The sequence below is a fragment of the Danio rerio genome, chromosome 11 (genome assembly GCF_052040795.2).
Source record: "Danio rerio strain M-AB ecotype USA chromosome 11, GRCz13ab, whole genome shotgun sequence".
Taxonomy (NCBI): domain Eukaryota; kingdom Metazoa; phylum Chordata; class Actinopteri; order Cypriniformes; family Danionidae; genus Danio; species Danio rerio.
The window spans coordinates 21161530-21180287 of NC_141031.1; the positions used below are offsets into that span (position 1 = coordinate 21161530).

Here is an 18758-nt window from a genome sequence, read left to right on the forward strand (position 1 = left end):
TTCATCATAATCATTAGCTGGAAGCTAGCTTTCTGCAACTCTTACATGGTCGCCCATTGAAGCTAAACAGGACTGCACCCGGTCAATACCTGGATGGGAGACCACATGGGAAAGCTAGGTTTGCTGCTGGAAGTAGTGTTAAAAATCCCAGGATGTCCTTCGAAAAAGAGTAAGGGTTTAAACTCGGCATCCTGGCCATATATGCCCGTATCATAATTGGCTTCATCTCCTGGTGGTGGATGAGGCAATCCCCCCCCTGCTTGGAGTGTCCAGAAATGCGCTATATAAATGTAAGGAATTGTCATTATTATTATTTACTGTCTCCCATCAGCCAGCATTTTTAAAAATATCTTTTTTTGCATTTTGTAATGCTTTATAATAGAAAAAATAAACTCTAACTGATTTTGAACAGGTGAAGGAGTAAATGATGGCAATTTCCATTTTTGAGTGAACTATCCCTTTAAAGGCCCCATAAAGTGCATTGAAACATGCATTTTTATTCAATGTTTGACGTAATCTAAACCAAAGCACGATGAGAGGGTGGGACATAGAGTAGCTCCTCCAATAGTGTTTTGTTTTATCACAGCACTGCCAGTGAGAGGGGTTGAGCACAAGTGCATCAAATAAAAAAAAAAAAGGGGGGGGGGGGGTGTTGGAGGAGGGAAAGTGCATAAAAATTTGCATAAAAATGAGAGTTTCGATTTGAGCACACGCTGATTTTCTAAGAGGCAAAACAAACACACAGATGCAGGGGAGAAAGACAGTGAATGTTTACATAGATATCAGTAATCAAATTATTTGACAAATTATTGGTGTTGCACCGCATACACAATAGAGCGCGCTGATTAGTTTGAGCCAAGTCTTTCTCATGAATGAATGCAGCACACTCAAAGACTTCACAAAAAAATGTGTTTTGGTGTTTGGTGACCTTTAAAGTTTTAAATCTACCTGCAGAAAGTACACTTTTGCAAAATAACATAATCAAATTAATTGTGTTGTACCTAACATTTCCATTTTTTTTGGACAAAAGTACGTAATAGACGCTTAATAAAAAATGAAAAAGTATCAATAATGGCACGTCTGTGCAAAAACTACATTGATCCGTTTGATCTTAAATTCTGCTAGGTGTAAAAAAATGGTGAAATAGCTTGATGTGGTTTCAGAAAAGATACGAAAAGACAATGTGTGGAAGTGTGAATTGTGTAACTTATTTATATGGGCGCTGGAATAAATTGATGCTGCTTTTGCATGCAGTGTGAAATGGATTTGACAGACCGAATACATTTGTTTTATTAATGATGTTTGTATTGTTCGTTACAGCATATGTTCATGGTAGAGCAGAAACTCCGCCCTATCGCTTCTCCTTATCGGATGGCACTCCGGTGACTGCACAAACGCGCAGTGAGCTCTGTCGAAATCCAGTCACCAGTGACCCACACACCTTCCTCTCTACTCATCTTCTGCAGAGGTTTGTGTCCACAGTAACACATCACTCTGATCTCTTCTTTTTTCTCATTTAACTTTTGTCTTGATTTACTTTCCCACAGGGAGCAAAACGGATACAGACCCAACCAGGGTGGTGTAATGCGATCAGTTATGGGTAATGCCAATCCGAATGCTCAGATGGGCATGGGCAACACTAGGGGCTACGGCATGAATGAGCAAGGCCACATGGGACCCAGAGGCGGAGCAATGTATGGCCCGGGAAACAGGATGAATCAGATGAACCCGATGCACCAGATGAATCAAATGAACCAGATGAATTCGATGAATCAAATGAATATGAATCAGATGAATTGCATGAATCAAATGGGCTCAATGAATCAGATGAATCAAATGAATCAAATGAACTCTATGAATCAGATGGGCCATCCTGGGATGAATCAGCACCAGCAGGGCCAGTTTCACGGTGGTGGCGGCTATGGAATGGGAATGACAAGTCCCTCTCAAGGAAGTCCGGGAATGAATCCTGGTCAGCAGAATCTCATGGGGTCTCCGCGGATACGAGGGAGTCCTAAAATGGGAGCAAGTCCATTTTCACCTGGAGGTATGTTTACTGTTTTTGGAGTTTAGATTAAATGGGTGCAATCTTGTGAAATGCAGTATGTGATTGTACTAGAGAAGGCAAATATTGTCAAATTTCTGCAAAACAATTCCTAAAATTTGACGAATGACAAAAATACTGACCACTTTAAAATACTGTAGCAGTTATTTAGTGTTAGTTTTTTTGTACTGCTTATATTTTATATGAGTTTATGAATTTGATATGATTTGTAATGACTCACATTTTTCTATTTATGCGTACCTAAAACATTTAAATCTAATTTTCAACAAAAAAAAGATTGTTTAAAATTCGTGTAATATCAAAATTTCCTATGATTATTTTGTAGCTCACATTATTCTTGAGGTAAACAGTTAATTCGTGTATGGTAATATAATTAAAAATATATATATTTTGGTAATCAAAGTCTTACCAATCAAAGTCTGACCATTTGCTTCCACGTTTGAAGTGGCGGTTTTGTGGATGTCAGTTTGATGGATTCAGCTGCGATTTTCTTAACCACGCCTTTCTTACCATTAGTTTGCTGTGAGGGAATGATGTGCAAACAGAAAGCCCCGCCCCCTACTTAATACTCATTAGATTGGAAGAACATAAGCATATTAAAATAAAAGTCTCAGCACTATTGGTTCATGTGGGTTTTGTGATTCACTATCATTTTGTGGCATTTTAAGTAGGAATACATAAACTATTTAGATACTGCTACAAATATTAAAAATTGATTTATAAAAGGTGAATATAGAATGGATTTTTGTTTTTATTAGTGACATTGAATCATTGAAAGCAGTTAAATCCGGGGTTGGGCAAAATATATTGAAATTTATTTTAAAATAGAATACCAAATACCTTAGGTTTAAGTGTATCAAAATAAACTACAAAATACAGCAGTCGCAAAATACTTTATTTTTGTATTTTAAAAATACTACAAAATACTTTCATAAAGGAGCATGACATACGTCCCTTTACCATTAACAGGTTTTATACGGTCAGTGAAAACTTAGAAAGTCATGGAATTTTGACATGGCATTATCCAGGTTTGCCAAAGTTTTGGAAAAACAGAAAAACCCACAAAGTTTTGGAAAAGTCACGGAATACAGATAACTGTGTACTTGAATATTGGTTATTTACTTATTTTCTCTCCATCACATACTCACAATGTTAGTGCGGTGTAAGCTTTATGTAATTAATTTTACATAGATATAAATTGAAACTAAATAGATTGCTTCATGTTTTTTGAAATGCTGTATTAATTTGAACATGCATCGTTTTTCTTTTACCATGCATATGTAGACATTGCATGAAACATTAGGTCATGAAAATTTACACCTCAATACTTCAATGTAAAAACATGATTTCTGAAAACTTAAACTTCTTTTCTATTTTTTTGCTAATAAACTCTTCATATACTATATCCTGCTCTTGCTATAACTTGTTTGTTTTTAGGAGATTATTAAAGTTTCAAATGTTGTGTCACTTTGACATCTTTAGGCATACATCTTCATTTACCATACATTGCAACTATGCCTGCTGTTTACTACTGGCATTTAAAACAACCAATGAAGTATTGTAGGAATCGCCACTGTAGGACTTCTCTTTATGTAATTAGTTTTATAGACAAACATTTGGCATCAGCAGTCCATCCAAAATTATTTGTACAGTATACTCTGTCCAAATATTTTATTATTTTCTATTTACTATTTTTACAGTTAATAATGTCCAAAGCACCAATCAGAGGGTGCATTTATATGATGTCATCATGTAGACTTCTTACAAAGTATTTTACAGTATTTTAAAAATACAAGGCACTAAAGTATTTAATACAAAATATTAAGCCTTTCCATCAATCCTATCAAATACAAATTTAAAATACGTATTTGAAATACATGTATCATAAATACGGCCCATCCCTGGTTTAATTCACTAATGCAATGGGCGCTTCCCGTGTTTCTTCTTTGTGGTTAGTTAGAGTTTCCATGTGAGGCAGCTGTCTTGCCTTCAGAGCAAATTAACTAGTGATCTCAGAACTACGCTTTACTAACAAGTTTTTCATTACAGTTTTTGTTTAATCGCATTTGTGATTTAAATATTGTGATTTAGCAATAATTTCTTGACCTTGTTGACATCATAGGTATGCACTCTCCCATGGGTCCCGTAGGCATGGGTGGCAGTAGTGGATCTTCAGGTCCATCGGTTGGGAATACCTTCTCTAGCAGCTCATTGAATGCCCTCCAGGCCATCAGTGAAGGTGTGGGTTCTTCTCTACCTTCAGCTCTCAACTCACCTGCCCACAAATCCGACAGTTCTCCCAATATCAACTCCACTCAATCCAGTCAGCAAGGCCCGATCGGCAACAACAAACCCATTACCAGTGACTCCAAGAGTCCATCAAGTGCTCACAGCACAGGGTTAGACCAGCAACAGGCCTCTTCTACGGAGAACACAGACAAACCAGACAGCCAGTCCAACAAGGATGGATCCGCTGGGGCAGAAGTCAACCGGAGAGTCCCTGATGGAAAAGGCCACAAGAAGCTACTTCAGTTGCTCACATCTCCAACTGAAGAGATTGGCATCGGGACTGCGACTAGTGGACCTGTTCCAGGTCGTGCATCCACTCCGATGGGATCTGACCCGAAGGAGACTGGAAGTGGCATGATGAGTCCTTCCTCCACAGGGGTGTCCTCTTCATCCGGTTCATCATCCGGGAATAACGTTAATCAGCAAAGCTCGGGTGGAGTGTCGTCCACTGCTTGTCCTAGTGGACATCACAGCACTCACACCTTACAGGAGAAACACAAGATACTCCACAAGCTTCTTCAGAATGGAAACACACCCGATGACGTGGCTCGCATTACAGCTGAAGCCACCGGCAAGTCCTCGCTTAGTTCGGAACACCCGGGTGCTGAGGGGAGGAATCTGGAGCTCAAACAGGAGCAGCACAGTCCGAAAGAAGGAAAAAAGCCACAAGCCCTCCTTCACTACCTCCTCAATAAGGATGACTCCAAAGAGCCTGGTGCTACAGAGGTCAAGCCAAAGCTGGAGGAGCTTGAAGCGAGAGGGGCATCTGGAGGGCAGGGGGCAGGGGTCACGACCTCCAGTTCTAGTAACCAGGAGAGCAAGGTCAAGCTCGAACAACCTGATGAGGTATATGGTTGTTTGTTGACGCATGTCAACATCACATTGGTTCTTAATTTTAGAATATATTTCAGTTAATAAGTAGATATTTAAATAGATGTAATATTCATTGTTTTTTGTGTTCATTAAGTAGATTCAAGTCTCATAATATGCATTTGTAATGTTACTAAACATGTATATTAAAAAGGTTTGTTTTATTTTAATATTTTCTCTTCATCAAAAAATTTTTTCTACAAAATGTGTAAAGTAGCACAGCTGTTTTTATAGACGTTTCTTAAGCACCATATTGTCATATGATTGATTTATCATGGATGGATAGATAAAAATGAACATGCCTTTTTTTAAATAGTCATCGCTTAAGAATCTGAACAACAATGTTTCTCTAAACCAGGGATGTTCAATCCTGTTCCTGGGAATATACCTTCCTGCAGATTTCAGTTACAACCCAAATCAAACACACCTGTATCTAATAATCAAGTGCTGTTCAGATCCTAACTAATTGGTTCAGGTGCGTTTGCTTAGGGTTGGAGCTAAACTTTGCAGGAAGGTTTATCTCCAGGATCAGGGTTGAGCACCCCTGCTCTAAACCATATATGTATATATATATATATATATATATATATATATATATATATATATATATATATATATATATATATATATATATATATATATATTTATATATATATATATATATATATTTATATTTATATATATATATATATATATATATATATATATATATATATATATATTTATATATATATATATATATATATATATATATATATATATATATATATATATATATATATATATATATATATTTATTTATTTATTTTTTATATTTTTTTTAATTAAAAAAATTGTTTTATCGATATTTAATACTTGACTGCAAACACATATTTTTTGCCATTTTATAACCAATCCTTTGTTTTGTTTTTTCAGCTGGAAAGTTTAGAGAGTATCCTCGGTGGGCTGAGGAATCCCGGTCCTGGAATGTTTGTTGATTCTGGATCTGGAGGGTCAGAAGTGGGCAATAAGCAGGGCAATGGACCTAACAGCACCGCCCACGGTGAGTCACAACACCTTGAGGCCTTTAACTTCATGCAAAATACTTATTGTGACTAGATAATCACATTCAAATTCAAAAAGAGAAATACTGCTGCCCATTGTGTTGAATATTAATGCATTCTGTATTCATTATTGTGTGTTCCAGACCGGGAGGGTGTTGGTATGGGTTCTGGTCAACGTGTGCCCTTCCAGAGGGCAGTGTCTGTCGATGGAAAACCTATGAGTGGGCCAGGCATGACTGGTAGAAAGAGCGCACCATCCTCTCTTGTCAAACAGGAGCACACTGATAGCCAGATTGGCATGGGTGAGTTATTTTTCAACATTTAATGTGTAATCATTCAATCTAAACCTGAAAATGAACATTCCCAACATGATGTTACCAGGAGGTCCAAACAGGCTCATGGGAATGCCCAATCGACCTCCAATGGCAGGTGCAGGAGATTGGATGTCCAGTTCTGGCAGTCCTGCTGGTTCCGTCGGACACCCTGGCATGGGTCGCCCAGGCATGGACCACAATCCCAAGAGCATGATGGGAGGTCCCATGGTTAGCCGATCTAACAGCGTTCCTGCAACCAGATCCATGTTACAACAGCAGTTGATGGAAATGGGTGAGTTCTGACAGTTCAGAATGACTCAAAACTCCCAGTGTAGGTTAATTACAGCTGGTGACACATTAAATGAACTTTATGATGTTGTTTTTCTCAGGGCCGTATGATGTAGGAATGGGTATGAATTCGTTCAGAGGGCAGGCTCCTCCACCACAGTCCCCTTCGTGGCCAGATAGTGGGATGGGAATGGAGGGACCACCGAGTGCAAACAGGTAAACTACGTGGGATTACCTAGATTTATAGATTTAGGTCATTTTCTGCTTTCTTTTGCTGATGTGGAATGTTAAAAAAAAAACACTGCAAACAATGTTACACTTCATGATAACTTCTTAAAGTTATTTAATCTAATTTCACACCTAAAGCCTACAAGTGGATCATGCTAAATGTGAAGGCAATACAGCAACATTTTGAACTTTAGCACCTTTTTTTAATTTGATGTGTTTAAAATTGTGTTTATTTTTAGACCATTCTTCAGTGTCTCTTGATCCTTCAGAAATCATTTTAATATGCTGATTTAGTTTTTTATTTTACTTATTTGTTGATATTGTTGTGTTCATCGATGTTGTATTCAACATAAATGCATTGAATTGACCATAAGTGACAATAAATATTTTGATATTGTTACAGACAATTAATGTTTCAGGAAGATGCTGGTGTTTTAAAATGTCTTAACATCAAAAAACCTTGGAAAAAACATTGTATCTTGATTTTAGCAAAAATATTGAGCAACTAATCTCTTTAGTTTTTAAAAATCAAGCATCAATAGTAATTGATGATAAATGAGCACCAAATCTGCACAAAGTTTTAATTTAAATCTGATGTTACATTAAAATCATATATACATTAGGTAATATATGATTGAAGTTAGCTATTAATATATATAAGAATTTGACATTTCTTTTGAAAACGCAGACAAATTAAAGGTATGCATGTTATGCAGTTTGCTACTCAAGTAAGTGAATGTTCATTTATTAATGTCTTTTTTTGTATCAGGCTGCCGATAAATAGCCCTCTTGATGAACTTCTGGCTCCTCCATCCACCTCTGAGGGTCAGAGTGATGAGCGAGCTCTGCTGGACCAGCTGGACTCTTTGCTCAACAACACTGACGTCATCGCTCTGGAGGAGATCGACCGTGCCCTTGGCATACCAGATCTCATCAACCAGGTACACAGCAAGTCCAATTCACGGAACAGATGCGTTGAGTTTATGAATCACCAATGGTGTGGCCACATTCCCTCACTGGTGAAGAAGATTTTATTCTCTTTGTATGAAGTATTTTCTAAGTGTAAAGCAGTTAATTTTCTCTTCACAAAATGTATGTAGTGTTTGCAGCAAACATGCCAGCGTGTGTTAAAAATACAGTGATATGTCTGTGTAAGATGAGAGTGCCTGCACAGGAGCAACACTAGGAGAAGGCTGAGTGACTGATTGTGTAGAATAACTGAATATGTAAAGCACTGATTATTTATGTTAAATACTTGTATGAAGCTATATGTGTCAGAAGTTAGAATGAGTAATATTATCAAGTTATTATCCTATCATGACAATGTATGTAAACACTTAGTTCCTTTGCATAAGTTGCATCTATACTTTGCTGACATAGACCTGTAACATCTCTGTTGACATGAGCTAGTGGGCTGAGAGCCAAGAATAGCAGGACCCCTTAGACTAAAAACCTATTCAAAAATGGTCAAGAGTTAAAAAGAGACTTAGGGGTGTGTCAAATAATCCTGTATAAAAATTGTAACAAACACGGATACTTCAGAAGGAGCAGGAGAGACTTTAGAAGGAGCAGGAGAGACTTTGGAAGGTGTCCAGGAGAGACTTCAGAATGCTCTGGGGTCTGCTCTGCTCTTTCTCGGCTTTATTATGGAGAATAAAGTCTATTTTCTGATATTCAAAACCTCTGGTCTGATAATTTGTAATTAATGAGAAGTCAATATTTACGACACTGGCTGCTTTATTGGGTACATTAATTAAAGTGGACTAGTTTGGCCATTTGAACTGAATTAATGTTTCATGGCATTTACACTGCAAAAAATGCTTTTCCTACTTAGATTTTTTTTGTCTTGTTTCTAGTCCAAATATCTACAAATTCTTAAATCAAGAAGCATTTTCTAGACAAGCAAAACATATTGTCTTGTTTTAAGAAATAATATGCCAAAATGAAGTGAGTTTTTCCTTAAATCAAGCAAAATAATCTACTAATGGGGTAAGCAAAATAATCTTGTTTTTCGATTTGTGATAAGATTCTTTTACTTACCCCAGTGGCAGATTATTTTGCTTGATTTAAGGAAAAACTCACTTCATTTTGACATATTATTTCTTTAAAAAAAGACAATATGTTTTGCTTGTGTAGAAAATGCTTCTTGATTTGAAAACTTTTAGATATTTGGACTAGAAACAAGACAAAAAAATTCTTAGTAAGAAAAGCATTTTTTGCAGTGTATTTAACAAAATGCTAGAAACCTTTCCCCAATATTTTAGCTTATAGTGGTATGATCTCATCATAAGGCTGCTGCATATTCATCCATGTGTATCACCCATTCAAGCACACCCTAATGGGGTTTCATTGAACTAAAATCAGGTGAATGTAGAGGAAATCTGAGTATAGAGCAAACCCATTATGATGTGGGAAACCGATTTGAGCTTTATGATGAAGTGAACTTTTTTGGGACTAGCCTTTGCAAGTTGATCAGAAAGGAATGGACATGGTCAGTAAGAATACTAACAATACTTTTCTACAAGGCAGGATGGATTCGTGCATTCATGTCAGATTCTGACCTTAATATCTGAATGTCCTCAGCCCTAATGAGTGGTGATTTGAGTTACTGTTGTCCTTCTGTCATTCTGGTCATTCTTCTCTGACCTCTGGCACAAACAAGGTATTTTCATCCACAGAACTGCCAGTCATTGAATATGGTCTCCTAATCAGACTATTCTCTGTACATTCTAGAGATAGTTGTTTCTGTAAATTCCAGAAGATCTCTGAAATACTCAGGTCAGTCGATCTTGGACTAGCAAATATGTCACATTAATAGTCACTTAAATGTGAACAAATGTCAAACTTCTCCATCTGAGATGAGACCTTTTATTAATAATTACATTTTAAACAAGTGGCAAGAGGAGTGGGATACTCTGGAAAACAATAAATTACACGAAATCCAGCCTGAAATTACACACAGAGGTATAAGACATTTTAAGAAACAAGCTGATCAAGTAATTTTTACCAGATGTCATATTGGACATACAAGATTAACACATAACTTTTTACTCAAAGATGAAGACCCTACCCAATGTTTACACTGTAATACCCCATAGACTGTAAAACTCATTTTACTGGACTGTCCTGCTTTTAATGACTCCAGAAAGACTTTTTATGATGAGAACTCTCTTAAGGACATTTTTAACAAAGTGACACCAGAAAAAGTATTAGAATTTTTAACATGTATTAATCAGAAAAATCTTATTTAAACTGTATATTCAATTATTTATTTTTTACTGTTGATGTTTGTTAATTACTGAAATGCTCTTGCTATAAATATCCTTAGTAGCTGACATGCCAATAAATAAAAAAAAGAATGAATGAATAGTCACTTAATTAACCTTTCTTCCCCACTGTGATGCTCTGTTTACATTTCAGCAGTCTTTCTTGAGCACGTCCACATGCCTTATACTATAAAAAAAAGCTAATAGTGTGCTTAAAAAAATGTGTAAACCCAAATGATTTAAAGCAATTAATGAACGTTACTTTTAATAAAAGTGAGTAAATTTATTAAGTAAACTACTTTTGTGCATAATTAAAAATTAAGTTAAGCCAGCTTGACCGTTTCAGGTTACAAAAGATTTACTCACTTTTTAAGGTAAAGTCCATTTGTTGCTTTTAAAGCTCCCATGTTGATTGGCTGATTAGATATTTGAGTTGCAGTTGAACAGGGGTCCCAGATAAGCTAGCAGGAATAATGTATGTTACAGCAACCATCTAACCATTTGTTTCTCCATTTAGGGTCATAGTTCAGATCAGCCTCCTCCATCGGACCCTTTCTCTGGTCCTTGTCTGGGTCCAGACTCCTCTATGGGTATGGAACCTCCCAAGGCGATGTATGGACAGGGCTACCCGGGCCCCCCTTCCATGGGGATGCAGGGCGGATATGGTCCCGGTCCCAACCCTGGTGCTGGTCCTGGACCCGGTCCCATGCAAGGGCAGTCAGGACCAGGGTTTAATCCCATGATGAGCCAGATGAACCAGCAGGGTGGCTTCCCTGGGATGGGTGGTATGGGCCCAATGCATCCTCGTGCAAACATGATGAGGAACCGAGTGCCTCAGGCCAAACCTCTCAGATTGCAGCTCCAGCAGAGACTGCAGGGACAGCAGGTGAGCAGATGCACTGCAGTAACAAACAATATCTGCAATAGACAATGAGAGTGTTATCAATGAGGGAGGGTTTTAACAATTATGAGATGGAGAAATTATAGGGTCTCGCAGTGTATTTAGAAGTTGATAGATAGTGATAGATTTAATTGATTAAAGGCACAAGATGTCATTTTAAACACTATATATATTATATATATGGCACAGCGCTCAGATTACACTAGAACAGTGTTATTTTGGTGACCTCTGTACTTATATTATGCTGGATGTTACAAAAGATGTTTGAAATAAATAATAAGAGAAAAAGTCATTTTAACTAGTGACACCGACTGTGTCCTGTATCGCCATACTAATGATGTCATACGCTCTTGATTTCTGGATTGGTTTTATAGACATAAATATAACACCTAAGACTTTTTTATATGTTGTGTGTTTTATTAGACCGCACTGCATTATAGCAGAACCATAAAATGTTTTAGTGTTAAAACAGAGCTTACAGTTCCTTAGGATGTAGTACATGTAGTAGAGAGATAACGCGCATGATTCCACACTCAGTAACAACGTCGTCAAAATACGGCTTTGTTTGTTGTGAAATTACATACTGCACACTTAAACACTTAAGAATTAATGCATTTACTAAGATGAACAAACAACGAACAATACATTTACTACTGTATTTGTTCATGTTAGTTAACGTTAGTTAATGAAAATACAGTAGTTCATTGTTAGTTCATGTTAACTCATGATGCATTAACTAATGTTAACAAGCATGGACTTGAATGTTAATAATGCATTAGTAAATGTTCAATTATGATTAATAAATGCTGTACAAGTGTTGTTCATGATTAGTTCATGTTAGTAAATGCATTAACTAATGAACCTTATTGTAAAGTGTTACCTAAAAAATAAAGTAAAAAGTCTTTTTTATATTTATATATTAAAATGTATTTTAGTGTTGTGATGGGAAAGCTGATATTTGCTCTAAAATTTTGTGTTACATGATCATTCAGAAACCGTTATAAGTTGTCATATAATACTGGTCAAACAATCTCAAAAGAAAAAACAAGTTTTGATTAAATCTGTCTTTTCTTTTTCATTCTTTTAAAACCAGTTTTACACCTTTTGGTCTGTTTTATAATCATTTTTATTCTTTGTTGTTTTTATTTTCTGATATTAGTCTTTTTTTATTCCTGTTTATGAAAAGCACTTTGAATTATCATTGCAAATGAAATATTCTATATAAATAAACTTGCTTTGCCTTTTGCTGCTGCATAGTATAGTATAGTATAGTAGTCAACATTTAAAGTGGATCAGAAAGGTTTCTGTTTTTTAAGGTTCAAGTAGAAAGTAGAATCAAATATTCTGCTTTGATATCAGAAATAAATGTCAAGTTTGAAAAATGTAGTATGATCGAAAACATTTTATATTTTATGTAGAAACTGAAATATTTTACTACTGTTTATAATGTAATATATAATATAAAATATAATTTTCCAGCATGTGGGAACTGTTGTAAGAACAGTTCTTTTTGCATTGAGGTAATTTTCCATTAATATACTTTCAGGTTAGGACGTTCAAAATAAATCTGAATAAATGCTTGTTAAATATCAATTTTAGGCTGTAAATTGTAAAATTCCACACATTTAATGAGGATATGTACTTAATGTTTTTAGATTGCTTGTTTAAATACATTTCACAGATTTCTTATCAGAATGGTTGCCGTTTGCAGCTCTTTTGCAGTGCCGTGACTTTAAATCTTGTAACGTGAATATTCCTTTGCTGCAGTTTTTGAACCAGAGCCGACAGGCCATGGGCATGAGACCTGATGCCAGCCCTGCAGGTAACCCTGGCATGAGACCCAGCATGCAGCCAGGCATGGGCGGACAGGTACTTTCATCTTTTGATTAAATCCGATGCCCTGAGTGTGTTAATTTTTTTTTCTTTTTCTCTAATGTCACCTTTTCCTCTCTCTTTTAGCCTGGTTTCCTGAATGCTCAGATGATGGCACAGCGCAGCAGAGAAATGTTGAATCTTCAGACAGAGGTACCAACTCATGAATTTCTACATATGCGCTTGAAATTGTCAGTGGTGTTGTGTGGACACTTAACCCACAGCGACAGTTTATGTAGGATAACTGAAGTTTTGTCCATTTCTGCAGATGAGAAGACAGAGGATGATGATGATGATGCAGCAGCAGCAGCAGCAACAGCAGCAGGTGGCTGCAGGAGGCTTCAGTCCCCCTCCTAATGTCACAGCGCCCACAGGAATGGACAACCCCATGGCAGGACCACCAATGAGCCAGCCCGGACAGCAGGCCTTTAACTATGGAGGCAACTATGGTATGATCAGTCTAGTGTTAATTCTACAAATCAAAACAAAGGTCAATATTTTCCCATTCCTCAATTAAAGGCCCCGATATAGACCTTTTTTTTCGTTGCTGCTTGGAGGGCAACATATTGACCAGCACCTTCCTTTAGGATGCTTAGAGCTTCTGTTTACAACTGATAAATCTTGATCACAAAATGGGTGTCAGTACCGTTTTGAGTGGCTTAGGGAGTTTTTTTTGCTGATGCGCAACTTTGTTTTTGAAAGATGTTAAAGCTGTTATACTTCTGTCAGATGTGGTTCAAGCGTGAGAGAAAAACTCCTAATTCATTCAGTGTCTTCCGTCAGATCAGATGCTGAAATTTAGCATCAGTGTTCCCGACCTGTCAGGTGTTATACAGAGCTCAGTGCGCACACATACACAACACACCCAATACATCACTGTATTATAAAGAGCAAACCAAATTACTGGCATGAAACTTCCAAAAAATAAAAGTACTTGATTACTTGATTGTACTTGATTGAGTACTGATTCTATGCCTGGCTGATTTGCATGTTGATTGTATTCGGGAGAAGCTTTTGTTTCATTTAGTTAGTTTGTATTGTGTAGTATTTCAAAATGCCACTATATTTTCATTTTAAGCCACTCTTTCAATCATTTAGTTTGTCAGTGGGACAGTACGTATGTGTCACACAGTTTGGTCAATTAAATTTGTTTAGGTTGGTTATATATTTTAAAAAAAGACAAAGAACACTTTAGTGATGACAATGCTCCATTTAAATGGCACAAGATGCCATCTGAAGATGAGGGTAAAATACCTTCACTTTGTAAAAGACTTCGACCAAACTAAACTAAACTTCATTCCTTGGGGAAAAAAACATAAGATGTCACATGAAAATTTGAGAGTTCTCTGAATTTACTGTTTATAGATTTGTGTTTGAGTAAAAATTTTTTTGGTTTTATTCTGTAAAGTGATAATAGCATCCCTTACACATGTGAAGTAAAATTTTCTCATATTTGCATAAAATAAGTTTATCAGAATGTTTTGCAGTCATGTTTATATAAATTTTTAGAAAACACTGTACTAGTGTTATGACTCCAGAACCATTGAGAAATTAATATTTGGTGAAATAACCCTGATTTTCAGTGACAACAAATAATTTTTGGTATTCTGATCAATTCCAAAATTTATTTTCTGGAGTGCCGTGAACCACCGTATCTCAGTAAAACATTACTAATAAATGCGTCTTTGCATGCTGACTAGAGAACAGTTTTCCTTGGCCATATTTCAAAAGTCATGTCATACGTTTTCTCTCAGTTACAAGATTGGTCAATAATCCCTCTGTTGATTGGTCAAATGGGATTTCAAAAAGATGTCAGAATTTGATCATTCTTTCACTGTATCAGTGACAGTTTCATATACAATGGAAATTCAAAATGCTTTACATAAACAAGAATAAAAGAAACATAAAATACAATTAAAAAGATAATAGATATTTTATTATCGATTATATAATTATTAACCAGTGGGGGTACTGCATTACAAATAACTTGAGCTGCATTATAATATTACTATATATAATATTAACTCATTACCTAATATATATATATATATATATATATATATATATATATATATATATATATATATATATATATATATATATATATATATATATATATATATATATATATATATATATATATATATACATACATATATATATATACATACATATATATATATATATATTGAGTTACATTTTTGAAAATGTAAAGCAAGTTACTTTTTAGTTTAATTAATTAGCTTTTAAAAAATAAATTGCTGAATTAAAATTAAGGAATGAGAAAAGGAAAAGGACATTGATTTTACTGTAATATAGTACAAAAGTAGCAAACACATTGCTTTAAACTTTCATTAGTCAGTATATATATATATATATATATATATATATATATATATATATATATATATATATATATATATCAGTATATATATATATATATATATATATATATATATATATATATATATATATATATATATATATCAGTATATATATATATTTTTTTTTTTTAAAGGTAAATGAAGGTGTAGGTTACACAGTGTATTGTAAATTGATTAGCAATTAATCCTCTTTAAAAAAAAGACAGAGAAAAAAGAAGTTCTGAAAGAGATCAAGCCCTAGGCAGGTATAAAAAGTAACGCAAAAGTAACGTAATGCATTACTTTGCATAAACGTAACTACGTAGCGCAACTAGTCACTTTTTTGGGGAGTAACTCAATATTGTAATGCATTACTTTCTAAAGTAACTTTCCCCAACACTGGTTAAAACAGGTTTTATGTTGTGTTTATTCAGTTTTGTTGGCTTCACGCCTCCTGTTGTGAACACGCTTTTTTTCTCGCATGGGATCTGTGCAAAATTCATAATGATAAATCTAGAAATGCCTCTACAGTGCAAATAAAGTAAAATGAAACGCGTTGGATTGCAGATGTTTGTAATTGGTTTGTAATGACATATTCTGTACATTCTGTATCTTGTTGCATGGTTATAAAGAAAAGTCACTCTTGTGATTTTCAGGTATTGGCCAGCAGGGGGACCCTTCATTTGTGGGAACAGGTAGCAGCCCCCCTAACAATATGATGTCTGGGCGAATGGGTGGCCCTCAGAATCCCATGATGCAACAGCACCCTCAGAGCAACCCCATGTACCAATCGGCAGAAATGAAGGGCTGGGGACAGGGGCCCATGCCTATGAATAAGTGAGTTGTTCCGTTTTACGTTGCATGGAAGTGATAGATTTTCCCATATTAGATCTTGAAAATAATAATAAATAGCATTAAATCAATATTGTTTAAAAATATGAAGAGTTTAGAAACCTCTGAAGTTCTTCCAAAATTAGTATTTTATCAGGCTCCCGTGTGTAGGTTCAGTAATATGTCTTTTATGGCAAAGAATAAGTTCTTTTCATCATCTTTAAAGGGTAATAATTCAACATAAACAAAGGCGGCTGCGAAAAATGTTCATTTTCGATGGTAAAGTCAGACGGCACTTAGGTTTTTGCATCTGAACTCTTCATATATATATATATATATATATATATATATATATATATATATATATATATATATATATATATATATATATATATATATATATAATTACCAAAATTCAAAGGTCCTAAAAATGAAAAAAGGAATTACTATAGTTATTTTTCCTGTGATTTTTTTTTCTGAGCAACGAACTATGTTTCTGTACTTTTTAACCTTTTTAACTTTTTATGACAGAAGACTCGCTAAAATGGCATTCAGTGTAACAATACTTTATATGCACAGGAAAAACTGATCAGTCATATCTAGAACCAAAGTAATTTAAGGACATTAAAATACTTTTTTACGACCCTATTCTTCAAATCACTGTTTTACCCATTTACACTTGAAATACAAGAATTTACTTTGAATCCTTATTCTGACTTATACTTGTTAAATTAAATAAAAGATTAAGTTGGTTATTTAATTTTTGCATAAATGTATCCGTTACTTTGAGTGACATGGAACATTATTTCACACACTTTATTTGAACTCGTTGCATTGCATTTATCTTATGCTTTATCTGTTTATTAAACCACATTTGTAAACTTAATTATATGTATTTTTTTCTTATTTAAGGAGATTTTGTCATTTTTTAGTTGTATTTTTAAATATATATTATCTTTGTATAACAGGTTTTTTGCAGGGTCTTAAAAAGCCTTAAAATGTCTGAAATCTTAAAATATTTAGGCCTTAAAAAGTCTTAAATTTACTGAAATATTGTGTTACTTGGTCTTAAATCTTTTTTTTTAAAACAAGTCCTAATTTTTCTTTGTTCATGTATTTCTACCCAATCTGGCCAAACCCAATACAATTACCAACAATCCATCTTAATAAAAATTTATTTTAAAATAAAAAGTTTTATTTAAAAAGGTCATTTTAACTACATTTATCATAATGGTTTAATTATTTTCCTTACAATAACATTTGTTTAAAAGTGCTTCATGTATTTACCGCTGAGGACACTGATCTGGACGGATCATTGTGCATAGATTTAGTTTATTATAGTTTTTAAACTTTTTAAAACATTTGTTTATTTATTTTCTATTATTTTAAATAAATTTTATGTTGAAAAAGCGTAGATACAAGTAGTGCGGGCTTGTTTTTACACAATGTTTAAAATATTTTGAAAGAAATATCTAAAATATTACATTTTCTATTATTAATTTATGATTGTACTATTAATTGAATTCAACTGTAATATGTTTTATAGGGCAAATTAAAATCAATTGAAAAATCATCGCCTTTTTGAGTGTAAAATTTAATTCATAACATCTTTAAAATGTCTTAAAAGTCTTAAATAAACCTGCAGAAACATTGTATAAGATTTGTAAAATAAAACTCAGCCATCAATAAATGGAAATTCTTCGTATTTATCAAACCTTAAATAAGGAAAAACAAAACAAAAAAATTATAAGCAAATTGCATTAGTATATTAATAGTTCAATAATTCAGAATACTTCTTGAAAACTTGTGAATTCATTGAATGTCTAAGTCAAACGTTATTTTGTGATTTTTACAAAGTCATCCTGAAACGGTTATGAAGATGTGTGAATATAATGTAAGGATAAATTATTTATAACAAGTATTGTTCCAAAAATTCCAATTCAATTTGACTATGTTGTTATTTTTTAAATCCTTTTAATTCCCCCTCTTTTCTAGTTCATACCCCCAGCAACAGCAATATCCCCAGCAGGGGGCGCCAGGACAGTATGGTGGAATGATGATGAACGGCTCCATGCAGGGGGGTGTGAATGGCAACGGTGCAGGACAGATGCCCCCAATGCAGGGCCAGATGGGCATGAACACCATGGGCATGGGACGCATGCCAATGGGACCTGATCAGGTACAAACCATACTGATTCAGTTATATTTACACGTCACATTACTTTTAAGCAGCTTTTCCACTGCACATGACATTTATTAGAAGTCAAATTTATGACGAATGTACTTTGTAGTGGAAGGACGTAGTGTTGGGCTTTGAGTATGAGCAACCTAAAGGGAAACTGTTTAATGTAGTGAACTAGGTTTTGCTGTTTGCACAATTTTACATCAGTAAGTCTAAATTTTCAAACTCCAGACTTGTGTTTGTTGT

General features: G+C 34.7%; 1 protein-coding gene and 1 long non-coding RNA gene across 2 annotated transcripts in view; one reads left to right on the top strand and one right to left on the bottom strand.

Annotated features, from left to right (window-relative positions):
- ncoa3 (nuclear receptor coactivator 3) overlaps positions 1 to 18758 on the top strand; it is an 86913-nt gene that overhangs the window by 64000 nt on the left and 4155 nt on the right. Inside the window, exons 9-22 of the mRNA XM_087273525.1 lie at positions 1321 to 1468; positions 1548 to 2047; positions 4188 to 5200; positions 6140 to 6266; positions 6411 to 6569; positions 6649 to 6873; positions 6971 to 7085; positions 7867 to 8038; positions 10881 to 11249; positions 13032 to 13133; positions 13224 to 13289; positions 13405 to 13585; positions 16156 to 16336; positions 18326 to 18509. Coding sequence (XP_087129651.1) covers positions 1321 to 1468; positions 1548 to 2047; positions 4188 to 5200; positions 6140 to 6266; positions 6411 to 6569; positions 6649 to 6873; positions 6971 to 7085; positions 7867 to 8038; positions 10881 to 11249; positions 13032 to 13133; positions 13224 to 13289; positions 13405 to 13585; positions 16156 to 16336; positions 18326 to 18509 — 3542 coding nt within the window. The remainder of the gene's footprint in view (positions 1 to 1320; positions 1469 to 1547; positions 2048 to 4187; positions 5201 to 6139; positions 6267 to 6410; positions 6570 to 6648; positions 6874 to 6970; positions 7086 to 7866; positions 8039 to 10880; positions 11250 to 13031; positions 13134 to 13223; positions 13290 to 13404; positions 13586 to 16155; positions 16337 to 18325; positions 18510 to 18758) is intronic.
- Positions 6052 to 10832, bottom strand: LOC147841760 (uncharacterized). The gene is made up of 3 exons (XR_015502627.1): positions 8827 to 10832; positions 7476 to 8113; positions 6052 to 7382 (listed from the first exon to the last, which is right to left on the bottom strand). It is a non-coding gene; the product is annotated as an uncharacterized LOC147841760 (long non-coding RNA).